General features: G+C 44.5%; 1 protein-coding gene across 1 annotated transcript in view; it reads right to left on the minus strand.

Annotated features, from left to right (window-relative positions):
• The window catches only part of DNAH17 (dynein axonemal heavy chain 17), a 97,352-nt gene extending 87,653 nt beyond the window's left edge, over positions 1–9,699 (minus strand). The window contains exons 1-8 of the mRNA XM_081184851.1: positions 9,603–9,699; positions 7,347–7,709; positions 4,229–4,422; positions 3,375–3,567; positions 3,169–3,268; positions 2,966–3,051; positions 1,495–1,620; positions 571–726 (exon numbers count right to left, since the gene is read on the minus strand). Of these exons, the coding sequence (XP_081040977.1) occupies positions 571–726; positions 1,495–1,620; positions 2,966–3,051; positions 3,169–3,268; positions 3,375–3,567; positions 4,229–4,422; positions 7,347–7,685 (1,194 nt within the window). The 5' untranslated portion in view covers positions 7,686–7,709; positions 9,603–9,699. The remainder of the gene's footprint in view (positions 1–570; positions 727–1,494; positions 1,621–2,965; positions 3,052–3,168; positions 3,269–3,374; positions 3,568–4,228; positions 4,423–7,346; positions 7,710–9,602) is intronic.
• Positions 9,700–14,448: the final 4,749 nt, after the last annotated feature.

Consider the following 14,448-nt stretch of genomic DNA (forward strand, 5'->3'; position numbering starts at 1 on the left):
ACTTAACGTAAATTGTGGATGGGCCCTCAGTGACCAGCCAACCTGAAGTTGAGGGAAAATTGCTTCCTAATATGAATTTTTCTGCAAGTAAAATTCTGAAATTGAACAACTGTATCTAGAAGCAGCCCTGACCAGGTAGAGCTGTTTAAAATAGTTTTCCACAAGAAAGAATGGGGAAAATTTATAATTTATTTAGGAGACCAATGTAAGCAAATGAAAACATTAGGAACATTTTAATCTCACTTGTAATGTAACAAATACAATAGACAATATGGATAGATATAAAATATAGATTATGAAATAATATGCAGTTGAAAATGTTGACAATAAGACCCATGGAGAGGATGGGGGGGGGGAGTCTCCAGATTCAGAGAAATCTCTTTATATGGATATGTATGTAGTTTTGTTATAAATTTATATCTGTAAAGTGAAATAAAAACATTTTTTAAAAATAAATAAAATAGTTTTCCACATTATTAAATGGAATAACTTATACGGAATGTGCTGCACTGTGAAGTTCTGAGTAATGCTTTCTCTGAGAACCAAAGTCCACTGGTACCAGTAACCCACCTTAAAAAACGTGGGCATCATATCTGTGCAGCAAACGTCGTAAGTCTTGTAGAGTTTCTCTATCACGGAGATACCCAGCTTGATCCCTCCTAGCACCTCTTCAATTTCACCTTGTAAGCCCTTGAGCACTTCTTCGGGACTCAGAAAATTACGTGTCTAAATAGAAAGCAGTGTAGTCAAAGATGACGCTTAGGTGAACAGGGCACATTAAAGCAAACTGGAAGTAGAACCCTGCAACAGTTTGGCAGTGCAAGGCAGTGCATTGATGAATCAGTCCCTTCAGGTAGTTGTTATATTGCTCATCATTTATCAACACAAAGTGTGCTTGTTACAGCAGGAAATAATGGCTTTCATTGATGCTGTGATTTAGGCTCCTCCACTGCCTCCTTATGCACATGCAAAGTGATAGGTCAAGCTGTCTGCAAATCTCATCCAAATGGGAGGACAAGCAATGGTTGGGACTCTGTGACAACAATACCATTGACCACCTATACTCCTGACTTTCCGCAGCACACCTAAGCATGTGTACCATTCATTTTTCCTTTGACTGTTGAAACACAAATGTGGGCAATCCTGAGCTCACAACTGGAATTGACCAACTTCTTACTTGTTTCAGTGGATCAGGTATGAACCACAAGATAGAAGCAAGAAGGGCAAGTCCTCACAGAGCAACAATTTCTGCTGAAATTTTGCACTCGCTTTAGGCTCTTAACCAAACCTGCCCAGGCCCTGTTTCATTTTCTATTCCCCACCCCACCTTCCAGTTAACCAGTTTCAGCATCTGCAAAATAAATTTGGCTGAAACTATATTTAATGGCTGCAGTCACCAAAACCAAATGGAAATTAGAAGAAACGAAGAAAAGAATATGGGGAAGGGGGGTGGGAATCCCCCCAATCTAGAACTTTATTTTCACAGAACAGTACCAATTCAATGAAGAGGTTACAGATCTCCTGCAATACGACAATGATCCGGGATGGAATGTTGTAGTATTCAGAATTGGCCCAGATCAAGCATACGGTGTACATGACATTGCTGATGAATGGAGGAAGCTGTGTGGACATATTAAAAAAAGAGAAAGTAAAGGTTTCAAACAACTAAATTTCACATGTTTAAGGTAAGGTGGTTTATTTTTAACTTGAGCTGTATGCAAATGGCCTCTAAAAATTCTCCACCCTATTTTTGGACGGACAAATTTACTGAATTTCTCCAAAGGGAGGATAAATTCTTCAGCAATAAGTGATGCCGCACTTGCATCACTTATTTACCCCAAGGAAAGGCATGAGGCAGAGTGCATGCCTAAAACCCAGGAATTCCTGCAGGGATACGGATTCCTGTGAGTAGCTGGGCATTCTTCATCTCTGTTTAAAATATTGGTGGGTAGGTGGGAAACTTGTAGGCAGCGGTGGAGCTTCATGCTCCGGCACCAGGGTGCGGAGAGCAGGCGAGGACGGGGATGGCGCGTGTCCCGGGGGCGTGGCATGCCGCCTGTGGGGGTGTGGCGTCCAGCGCGGGCAGGGGGGCAACCGCAATGGCACCCCACCAGGATCGCACTGACGGGGGCGGTGCACTGCCCCCCACTCCTCTTCCTCCGCCACTGCTTGTAGGAACATCACGACATCCATGGAACTCTAGTTACCAATCTCAGACTTCTGAACGTTGGCTCTTGTTCCTGGACCAAACTTATTGTTGCTACTTCTTGTAAGAGCACTTGGACTCGATTCTGCACGTTCCTAGCTACTAAGGACTGCTTAGGCTACCCTTAGATTGCATTATTAAATGTTAAGAAATGAACTTCTTTACTTGCAGGTAAGTACAGCTCTGATTGGTTGGGTGGAAGCTAGGACATAAGCTCCTCTTCACAGAGGTGTTTGTAGGCCATTGAAAACAGCCTTTTTTTGAACTTTTTGGATAACGATGGACTTCTTGGTGAACATTCACCATAGTGCTACATAGAATATAACCCTCAGTAAAGTATTGTGGAAGACACACAAAATGTATACAGTGGTGCCCCGCAAGACGAAATTAATTCGTTCCGCAATTTTTGCCGTCTAGCGAATTTTCCGTCTTGCGAAGCACGGTTTAAACGGCTTAACAAAGTCGCAAGACGTTTTCGTCTTGCGAAGCAAGCCCATAGGGAAATTCGTCTTGCGAGGCAAATCGCGGACGAAAAAACCTTTCGTCTAGCGAGTTTTTTGTCTTGCGAGGCATTCGTCTTGCGAGGTACCACTGTACACCAAGTCTGCCCAAACTGTTGCCTTCCAGATATTTTTATACACCATTGTAGCAGTAAAAATGGCTAGCAATTCATTTTTTAAGAGGGTCTTAGCAGTGATGCATAAGCAAGGTGGCCTATTTTAATTCTCAAATGTTATTTCCCCCCTTTAATATATATACCTGATGATATTCAGCTTGTTCCACTTCTTCCAACACAACTTTCAGTGGCTGCAAGTACAAGTTAATATCATCAGCCTCCTTCAGTCCTGTATAAAACAAAAATGACAGAGTAGGTAAATTAAAGAGGGGCTTGAAAGCTGTTTGTTACATATGACCCAAAACAACTTGCTGGCAGTCATTTATTTTAAGAAAGGAGGTAGTACCTGCAGAGACGTCCTTGAAAACATTCCTGAGTGCTGGCCAGTAACAGCTCTTTGCCCTCTCCAAAATATCAGCAATCTTTTTCACCTGAGGGGCATACAGCTGGGAGAAACAAAAACACAAAGCCCCCAACTTTAGCAACTTGTTTTCATGACTATATGGTGGTTTGCAGCCAGGTCTCATGAAGTGCCCATAAACTCCCACCTACCTGTTCATTTATGCACTGCAGGTTAACCTGCCGGCTGTACCAGAAATCAAATTCCACTCTGGGTAATGGGTTCAAGCCATCCAGAAGAGGCTGTGCTGAGTCTTTGCTCAGGATATCTCGTATCTGATGAGACCAGTCAATGATGATGGTTTCAATGGAGTGTAACAGTGTACTGTCCACAGCTCTAGGAAGCCTGAAAGAACCCACAAAGGACAGAATGGCGAAAACAGTTTTAACTTCTGATCTCGAAGCAACTTGCATAGCAGTTATTAACCTCTTTGGGGTCACAGGCCCCTTTGAAAATCTGAGGAAACCTATGGAATCCCTTCCAATGCACATAAACACATACACAATTTTGCATACTATTTATTTTATTGTTTGGGGGGGGGGTTGCACTTAGTTCACAGACCCCTTAAAAGTGGACCTCCTAGGTGCCATGGGCCACAAGTTAAGAACCTCTGAACTAAAAGTTAATAAAGGGAGCTCCATTCAGTTACTAGCCAGCCCGGCTATAATATAAAACTCAGTAAATTGTTCCAGGATCTCTTTAGCTGCAGGAGCACTGCCTAATGGTCCTTGGATTCCCTCCTGGGTCCCTGTGCCTTTACAACCAGGAACGTTTGTATTTCCCTTTGTTTGGGCCATCGCTCTTCCTTGGTGGTAGGCATCTCTGAGGATCACAGCATGGAGGCATGCCAAATACATACATGCAAGTTATTGCCCTTTAGGGATGAGAGTAGCCTTTTTAAAAAATAAATAAATGAAAATAATGGGTTCTGCATATGCTGCACATACACAATGTACAAGACAACAAGAAGTATAGACATTGGCAGACATTATTTTAGGGCACCCACGTGTCAAACATATCCAGTGAATTCTCCAAGGTATCTATGTGGTCTGGCAAAGGAAGCAGTGTTTTCCCTTTGATCTTTCCTCCCATCACAAACATCTCATTCTTCAGTCTGTGGGCTGCCCGTATAACATCATCAGCCACCACTTGAGGCCATCCAGCAAGGTTTTCATGCTTCATAAATAAGGAATAGACCACCTAGAGGGAAATAATTGCTCTGTTTCAAACATTACTGATCACAACACTGTATCAAATTATTTTTAATAAAATCTAAAAGTTTTCTGGAAAAGTCCAGCCTCTTTTTTTAAACATCCCAGTAGCTGGAACGTCTTTTTTGGAAGTCATGGTCCTATGATTCTGACAGGCACCACACCACTGCAATGCCATCATAACATCAGTATTACATTACACTGGTGCAATGGTAATGCACCATTTCAATGTATTGCCTTTCACCAGTGCAGGAACATGGCAGTGAGCCTAACCCTGCCCAGCTGGAATAACTTGAGGACAGAATTGCATTGTTAGGCTTTGTCAGGCAGTCCAGCATACAGAAGCTGTGAAAAGGGCAAATCCTACACTAGGGGTATTTAGGAAAGGGATCCAAAACAAAACTGCCAATATTGCAATGCCTTTCTACAAATCTGTGGTGTGACCACATTTGGAATACTGGGTGAAGTTATGTTTGCCACATCTCAACGGCGATATTGTTGAACTAAAGAAAGTGCTGAAAAGGGCAACAAACTCCATACCTGTGTACCTCCCCCCCCCTTTTAAAGTTTTTGTTGAGTTGGCTGCTTTGTAAATATCAAGTTTTATAAAGATGGGCAAACCCTCACCGCCACAGTCCCAAAACATTGCAGTGCTCAAACATGCTCAGGAATCACTCTTTGATAGTAGGTTGTGGCAAGTCTGGGACCACGAGAAGCTGGTGGCAGGGCAAACCTGGAGGCCCCGACCTGGCCACAGTGAGCCATGTGATGGTCACCTCCAGGCTTGACTACTGTAATTCACTCTACGCGGGGCTGCCCTTGAAGCTGTCTCAGAAACTACAGCGGGTGCAGAATGCTGCAGCGAGGCTCCTCACAGGGTCTCTGCCATGGGAGCATATTCACCCAGTGCTTTTCCAGCTGCACTGGCTCCCGGTGAAGTACAGGGTCAGATTTAAGGAGCTGGTTTTGACCTTTAAAGCCCTTCATGGCCTAGGACCCTCATACCTACGGGACTGCCTCTCCTGGTATGCCCCACGGAGGACCTTAAGGTCCATAAATAGCAACACCCTAGAGGTCCCAGGCCCTAAGGAAGTCAGATTAGCCTCAACCAGAGCCAGGGCCTTCTCAACACTGGCTCTGGCCTGGTGGAATGCTCTGTCTCATGAGACCAGGGCCCTGCGGGATCTGATTTCTTTTTGCAGGGCCTGTAAGACAGAGTTGTTCCACCTGGCCTTTGGCTTAGAATCAGTTTGATTCCCTCCCCCTCTTTCTTTTTCCTTTGTCCTCCTGTGAAGAGGCTGCATCCTAATGTTTTAGTGTTGCATTTTAATCTTGTTTTTTAAATTGTATTTTAATCAACTTGTTTTTATTATTGGTTGTTAGCCGCCCGGAGCCTGGTCTTGGCTGGGGAGGTCAGGGTATAAATAAAATTTATTATTATTATTACTATTATTATTATTAGTGACCACGTTAGTGCTGTTTGCTGCAATTCTTCTGTGTTTGTGTCTTTGTCTTGCATCATCATATGTTCCTGTGCTGCTCTTTGGGTTACTCACATTCAGTTCCCTGCACCTCCAGTAAAAGCAATCCCAGGCAGCAGGTGATGTGATGTCTGCCTGGACAGCTGCTGCCAGTCAGAGCAGGCATTGCTGTGGCTAGGTGGGAAGCAGTTCTTAGCTGGTGGAAGACAGCTTCCTATATAGCTTAACATGTGCAAAGAAAAGCAAGGGGCTGGGTTTGAGCATTTACAAAGAGGATAATAAACTTGCCAGTGACTATGTTAATCATGTCATCTGTCCCAAAGTGCTGGAAAATATTAGTGCCTCTGGATCCTGAGTAACACTCTGCCACACCAACAAGAGGCAGAACCATAATTAGAGAGAACATTTTGTGCAGACTGAACCAGTTGTTCAGACAAGTCCAGGAAAGGCTCTGGCACAGACATACCCTAAATGTTTTTTAATGCACAATTTGAATATGGTGAATTTAATCATCAACCAGTATAGCCAGGTGTCAGGGAACTGCCATCAGTGCCGGAGGGAGAGAACAAAAGCCAGAGGGATTCCAGAGAGCGTCCAGGGATCGGGAGAAGCAGCCCATCTTCTGGGGAAGAGAATCAGCGTAGCACCAGTGGAGAAGGGGGGCAGATGGGGGAAGCGGTGAGGAGGTCCCATGACTCCTTGCCTGGGACCAGCGGGGAGAGTAGGGGTCCTCCGTTGCCCACGCCCTCCTCGCGCAGAAGGCTTTCGCGCAGAGAGGGTAGGCGGAGACTAGGCGTCAAGGAGCTTCTTTGCTGGAAGAAGTTTAAGAAACGCCCACTGACGGATTCTGCCAGCGACTGAGTCAGCCACGGGTGAGTGGCGTCCGGACAGATAAGGTTTACTTAGGCAGCCAGGCCAGGTGTTCGCACCCAGCCAGGGAGATAGTTGCCTGCTTACGCACGAGCAACCCCATAGAAACCTTCACACCAGGCTAACGTGGCAATGCAATTTTTACACTTGGGGCATTTCCTAACGATCAGGAGCTGGTAGGCTTTATTTATTTATTACACTTCAAGCCTGCTGTTTCTCAAAGACGCATCAGAGAAGGAATTCTACCCTCACAACAACTGTGTGAGGTGAATGTTTAAAATTTACATTATTGCAGTTGTAGGTGATATGATGGGCTTAAGGAGAAGGATCTCTCACTTCCAGACCCAAAGCCTGACTGGCTTTGTCCAACATTGGAAAAGGATAGATCCATCACATCACAGCAGTTTCGTCTGCAACTTAATGAAAGATTGAGAATCCTGTTGGAACCAAAATAAGGAGCTGTATTAACTATACATCCCATTCTCTCTTATGACTACGCTCTCATATGTTTCTTTATAAAGAGATATCATTCGGTGACCGCTAAGAGAAACTGGATGCCCACCTCTTCCACGACAGCCATCATCTGCTCTACAGGGGAGGGGCTGAGATCTCCAACAAGGAGTAAATCCAGAAAGTTCTCTTTGTTAACATTTTCACGCCTCTTTTTCACGAAATAAATTCCTTTGTTCTTCAGTGTGGCTGGGAAGCCAAGACAAGGAACTAGTTGTCCAGTAGGATTGAGCGTGATCACCAGTGCTGTCACATCATGCTTCTCATAGAACTCATTGAGCATGGAGTGGACTTCCTCACTAGTTGCAAACTTGGCCCATTTGTCAGGCTTAACATGGAGAAAGAGAGTGCAGTAATTCTCTATGAAGTCCAGTCGTTTGTCAGTCGCCATCTTGATTCCTCAGTTGCAAACCACCTGAAAGAAAAAAAAACCTGACCAGGTAACCAACTGGAAAGTCTATTTTTCCTGTCTTGAGAAGAAAACGTCCTTGTCAACACGTTTCAGAATACCTATCCAACCTGTTGGGAACTAAGCTTTCTAGCTTCCCCATACATTACATATCTGCACTATGGAATTCATTGCAACTGAATGGGGGCAGGGAAAGATTATTTGGGTTTAATTGCAGATGACAGCTTAATTATAGGGCATGTAAAAGCTCTTTGCATCTGATGCATCTGTGTATAATCAGCAAAGGTCAGGCAGGAGCTGGATCACATCTGTAGCCCTCATCATCTAACACCCCTCACCGTGTGATCCAAATCTCCATATATTTGAATATGGGGAGCCAGTAGGCATGGTCCCATCCACTGCCTGTCCAAGTGTTGATTATATGGAGATATTTTGTATGTGCAGGGTAAAGTCTTCATCCTAAATGACCATAGCAGTGCCATGCATGTGATGGGAAACATGATTTTAACATTGCTTATGTTCCTGGGGTTCTTAAAATTACAAATAGCAGCCAGAGGTGACCCCCCCCCCCCAAATCCAGATAAGAACCACATATGGAAGAGGGGACTACTTTTCTCCTGTGCTGTTGCCCCAATTAAACCCTGCCCCTCTGATATTTGGTTGGGAGAGAAGGTTGCATTGGTGCCAGTGGAACTTCCCTTCTGTGCCAAATAGTAGCTTTGGGGGGGCGAGGGGGGGGCTCACTGAGACCACAGTGCAGAGGGAAGGGGTTAAATTTCCCTTCCTTGAACGCTGCAGTCCTGACCCTGATCACCCATCCCTTTGCAAATACTGTTTGTCATTAAAATGCTCATACATACATACAATATTAAATCACATACTACGTAAATGTCATATATTGTTTAGCTTTCGGCAGGTGCAGAGTCTGTGCACTTGCCAGTTTGTTAGTGATGTAGATCATATTTTGGAGCACCAAGAAAGGAAGACAATATGCTGACAGGCAGAGATGGTAGACAGGATAGTGTTGAAGATGCTTTCTAAAAAGTCCGCATCAGAGGGAAACGTAGAGTGAGAGCTTGCACTTAACTTTTTTGCCCCACGGTTTCCAATCACAAGTTCGTAGTTAAAAGCTCTGTGCCCAAGTACACCCCCTTTTTTTTGTCTTTTGCTCTGGAGCTTCCCTCAGGAAAGTCCTCTCTTTATCGCCCAATCAGAATAAATGTCAACTGAGATTTTCTGTGAGTTGCCATTTGCTCCAGTTGAGTTTTAAGGAGTGGGTTTTCACTAGGAAAGGTACAAAGAAAAAGAAAGGGCTTATTTCCTGGTCCAGCACCCAATTAGCTAGTTAGGCACAGCCAAGGGCTTGGGCATTTTTAACCCTCCCCTTTGAACCTTAGACCCGCTCTTCGCCCACTGTATCACAACCTGATTTTAAAATTCCTTTACAGTTTAAGATATGTACACACAATATCTTTCCCCTGCAGGTGGCAAGGCAGCTGCAGGAGGGGATTTTTTTTAGTGGGAAAATGGCCTGCAGGGAAACGGTTAAGCTCCTGTTTGTTTGAGGCCATAGTTTTGAGTTCCTCCCTTGTAGCTTTATAAATCACTTAATGTGTCAACACGAACAGAATTTATTAATATTGCAGTTGTTGTATAAGGGATTATTATTATGACCTGAAATTAATAAGATTCTGGAACACAGGGAAAAAAGGAAAATCACCAAACTATCAAATCTAGCACACGGTGGGGAGGCATTCTATCGAAATCATATAGTTCGGTATTTGAACTATTGGTATTAATAATTGCATTATAAATTGGTATTGTTATAAGGAGGCTGTTATTGGACTGTAATGGAAAACGAATAAAAAAATTACTGTAAAAAATAAAAGATACTACAACCTTTTCTCTGACCAAAGTGTATGCTTTGACCAAACAGGTTTGGTGGCATCCAACTGAAAGTCGCTCAACTGTCGAGGAACAATGACTCCCACAAGATTCTTGTGACATCAGCCCTCAACTGCCACACACTGGTAGAACCTGCTTCCATTAAGTTGTCAAAATAGAAAGTTATGGTGCTTGTATGACTACCTCGTTGTGTTGCGTTTTGTACTCACCAAGGCACATCAGGTTTTAGTCATGAGATGGATACAATCCCTCTGATCCTCGCATTAATGTTGCTGCAAAGCAGAAGTGAATCTCCAACTGTCCTTCTCTTGCTCGTGTTAGTTTCAAAACACTGTCTTAGGATGCTATGCCACCTTATCCCTCGCATTTGTTAAAGGTGTCCTAAAAGTAATTCACCCACAAACTGGTATTACATCATTGACAAATAAAGTGCTTCTTAGGTTGGATAAAGAAATAAAGTGTTGCTTAGCTTGGATTGAAATGTTTTGATGCATTTTTCATAAAGTAAGTGTCAGCATCCGGCTATGGAGACTTGTGTAAGCAGATACAGTGGTACCTCGGGTTAAGTACTTAATTTGTCCTGGAGGTCCGCTCTTAACCTGAAACTGTTCTTAACCTGAAGCACCACTTTAGCTAATGGGGCCTCCTGCTGCCGCCACACCGCCACGGCGCAATTTCTGTTCTCATCCTGAAGCAAAGTTATTAACCAGAGGTACTATTTCTGGGTTAGCAGAGTCTGTAACCTGAAGCATATGTAACCTGAAGCGTATGTAACCCAAGGTACCACTGTATAGCACTGCTCACTTCCTGCCTTTCCGTATCTACAGGTGCCTCAGTTTAGCTAATATTAGGGCTGGCCCTGCTCATCCCACACTGGTGCAAATCTTCAGCCCTTCAGGTGAATGAACGGTGTGTACGAAGCCACAATGAGCAAGCCAGCCAAACTCACACACTATTCTTCCTCTCAGAAAAAGTTCTGCTATATGCTGATATTATTTAAATGGCCCATGTTTACTAATTTTCCTGAGAAGAGGTGTGTAGTCATCTTAATAATATTAAAAATTATAGAAGGAGAGGGGATTTAACGTCACACTCTTCTACTTGTTCCATCTGCAGAGGCACCACAGCTTGCCAGATGGAACAAGTATGTTTTCACATAAGAGGTTCACATCATCCCAGACACTTATCTATGTGCAGATTGCAAGGGAGAGGAGACCCTCCAGCTCTTGCAGCTGTAATCACCCCTGAGCCAGAGGAGGCATGAGAGGCACTCAGAAAAGCAGGCAGTAGAAGGAGTGGACATAAAAATGCTTAAAACAAGCTAGGTGATGGGTTGAGCAAATGTGGGTGTGTGGGATTGGTGAGGATGCAAAGGAAGTCTCAGCACAGTGAGGCAAAGAGTTTGTAGAAAGCATGTTGGTAGGACAGAAGAAAGAATGGCATGGTAATATAAAATATTAAAAAGCAACAAAGCAAGGGAAGCAAAGTTATCTGTATTGATGGAGAAAATATAATCCCCAGGTTTTAGGATCAACGAAAATTCTATCTATCTATCTATCTATCTATCTATCTATCTATCTATCTATCTATCTAGCTGCCTGGCCTGAAATGCTGCACTGTTTAAATGTGAATCCTGAATGAGGCCCCCTCCATACAACCCTTTTGTTTATCCAGGTCACTATTCACATCTCCACATTTGATAAAGATAATATGATTCTTGCCAGGTAGGTATTCTTACAGGGGTTTTTTTAAAAAAAACAACTTGGTGCCATTTCATTGTGTTTTGAAGTTGTATGTCAATCAAAGGAGAAAAATCTGAAGTAAGTGGACCTCCTCAGTTATGCAGTTATAAGGTTGGGACAGGGAAGGGCAAGGCTTCCAAAAATGTGGAATAATGTGTGGGAGTGGGAAGAGCATTGTCCCAGAACCTTGGGTATTGTGACAGTTTGTTCTGTGGTCTTGTCTTGGGTGGCACCAATAAAGATTGTGTGTGTGTGTGTGCAGTGGCATAGCGTGGGGGGTGCAACATCTGGGGGGGCGCGCTGGCACTCGCAGCTCTCTGCCCCTACTAAAATCCACGGGTTAGGGGGCGCAAATTACTTGCCTTGCCCCGGGTGCTGACAACCCACGCTACGCCACTGTGTGTGTGTGGGGGGGGAAGGTTTGTTAGGAAGCACTTCTGAAAAACATAGGGCAGCCAATGGTATTATCACCTTACAGTAAGGCCAAATTGCCTAACTAACTACTGAACAAGAATGCTGTTCAAGAAGAGGAAATTAGGGAAAGTTTCAGAAAACAACATTTAATGAAGTTATTTTATGCCCAGCACTTATCCTATTTCAGTCATCATGTCAGATTACAGCTAATTAAACCAAACCAAACAAAACCACAGGAGTCGTGGTTTATTTACAGTAACAACCAATCCATTTACCGTAACATCTCACAGGGTGTAAATGCAATTCTGTATTTTAAATTTGTCATGGCGCCTCATCAGCCAGGTGGAGCTGTTTGGTTCTGTCAAGAACATCTCACACTTCATAATTGAATATTTGTTTATTCTAGTAGATGCAAGACTGGGCTAACCAGCCTGTATCAGGGCTACCTCTGATCAGGGCTGCCAACTCTTACGGGCCAAGCTCTTTTGCCTCCCCTCCCTCAATATTTTTGTGGGGGGGGGAGGCCACCCTCCAGTGTTCCAAAAAATTGAGGAGGAGGGAGAAAGCCAAGCATGGAGCTGAGTGTGGAGCAGCTTCAGTGACCAGCTCCCTCTGCTCCACCCCTTCGCTGTGGCTCCACAGGGCAGCCTCAGGCACTGCCACCTGGAGGATGGAGTGGGAAGGATGTCAGCAGTGGTACGACTCCCAGATAGGGACACATGTGCCACCTTGCCCCCCCCCCCGTTACTGAAGGGGTACAGGGGCCACATGACGTCAATGTACCATGCATGCATGCCCTGCAGTACGCGCATACAGCTGTCACAGAGGTTGGGGGGGGCGGCACTCTGATTTGGATTTGGGGGGGGGATTGGCCCCCACTGTCAGTACACCTTTGAGCCAATGCCAAAGACTGGGCTCAACTTCTTCTGCCCCGACTGGGCCAGCGAACTGGAGAGCACTTCCAGAGACCTTCCACTCCTGGAAAGCAGGTCTAATTGCACTGGACCCACAACTGTCCATTGTGAGCACCAAACTCAGCAGAGTATGAATAACACGGAAGAAAGCTCTGAAGCATAACTCCTTTATTGTCCAACAGCTACTGCAAACTAAAAACTCAAAGAGGCTACTGGACTGCAAGAGTGTTACTGTTAAGTTGTGGGTGAACATATTAGATGACACAGCAATTCTTCAGACAGCTCTTGTTTATTCACAGGCCAGAACAGAACTGAACTGAAGGGTTCAGCCAACCTGCTTATATAGAGCTCAGCTACAAAGCAACAGTAACAACTTTCTGTAACTATCCAATCACTGAACGTCACTTTAAATTCCTTATTTGCATATGCGGACCTGAGTGAAAACTTTCTACAGTATCCCCCTGCTGGCCCAGGGTGAGAACTTCAGTACATAACAGTTATAATTCTCACTCAGCCATCTAATCACTTACAGAGATAACACTCAGACTCCAACAGAGTCAGGCAGGAGCGGAAGAAGCGAAAAGCAGTTTCTGCCCCCTCCTTTATGAAAACATTGCCAGGAGATTCTTGCAATGGGAAGGGGTGAAAATATCCACACTCACGGCCCCCCCATATTTGGCGCCCATGGTCTTGGGGGAGAGAAGTGACACAGCCAAGGATTCCTGCCCCCCCCCACTACTGCTGTTTGTTATTGTCAACACTTTCTTCTGCTGTGGTGCATGCTGGGTAAGGCACAAGCTAGAGGACCTGGAGCAGGAGGGGGAGGAACCACAGAGATGAGACAGTGGCTCAAGGGATAGAGTGGCACCAAAACTGCCTCCTTGGTTAAGAAGAGGAGACACATGAAGTCTCCACCTCTCAAATGCTGGAGAGGTCGGTTATGGAGAAGGAAATTGTCACCACTTCCCTCTCCCCCCCCCAAAAAAAAAGGAAATGGAAGGGGAAATTTACCAGAAGCTGAATGGGAAGAAGCAGTGTCAAGATACCTATATTTCTTGTATCTCCGTTTATTTTATTTAAAATGTTCAGATTTTACAATGTTCAAAACAACTCTCCCACACATAGGAGCCAACTCCTAGAGGCTGAGGTCCCTTTGGCCCTCCCACGGTGGCAGCAGCTGCAGGAGGAGGCCTGGTATCTGCTCTCAGTCTCCTCTTTTCCAGGCTAAACATACCCAACTTCATCAATTATTCCTCATATGGCTTGGTTTCTAGACCCTGATAATCTTGATCACTTTCCTCTGCACACGTTTCAGCTTGTCAATACAGTGGTACCTCAGGTTAAGTACTTAATTCATTCCGGAGGTCCGTACTTAACCTGAAACTGTTCTTAACCTGAAGCACCACTTTAGCTAATGGGTCCTCCTGCTGCCGCTGCGCCACTGGAGCACGATTTCTGTTCTCATCCTGAAGCAAAGTTCTTAACCTGAAGCACTAATTCTGGGTTAGTGGAGTCTGTAACCTGAAGCATATGTAACCCGAAGCGTATGTAACCTGAGGTACCACTGTATCCTTCTTAAATTGTGGCACCCAGAATTGGACACAGTCTGGCATGGTCTGACCAAGGCAGAATAGAGTGGTACTATTACTACTTTTGATCGCGATACTATACTTCTGTCAAGTAACACTAGCTTTTTCTGCTGCTGCATCACACTGTTGACTCATGTTAAGCTTGTAGTCTACTAAGACTTCAAGATTCTTTTCACACGTA

This window comes from Podarcis bocagei (assembly GCF_964188305.1).
Source record: "Podarcis bocagei genome assembly, chromosome: 2".
In the NCBI taxonomy this organism is placed as follows: domain Eukaryota; kingdom Metazoa; phylum Chordata; class Lepidosauria; order Squamata; family Lacertidae; genus Podarcis; species Podarcis bocagei.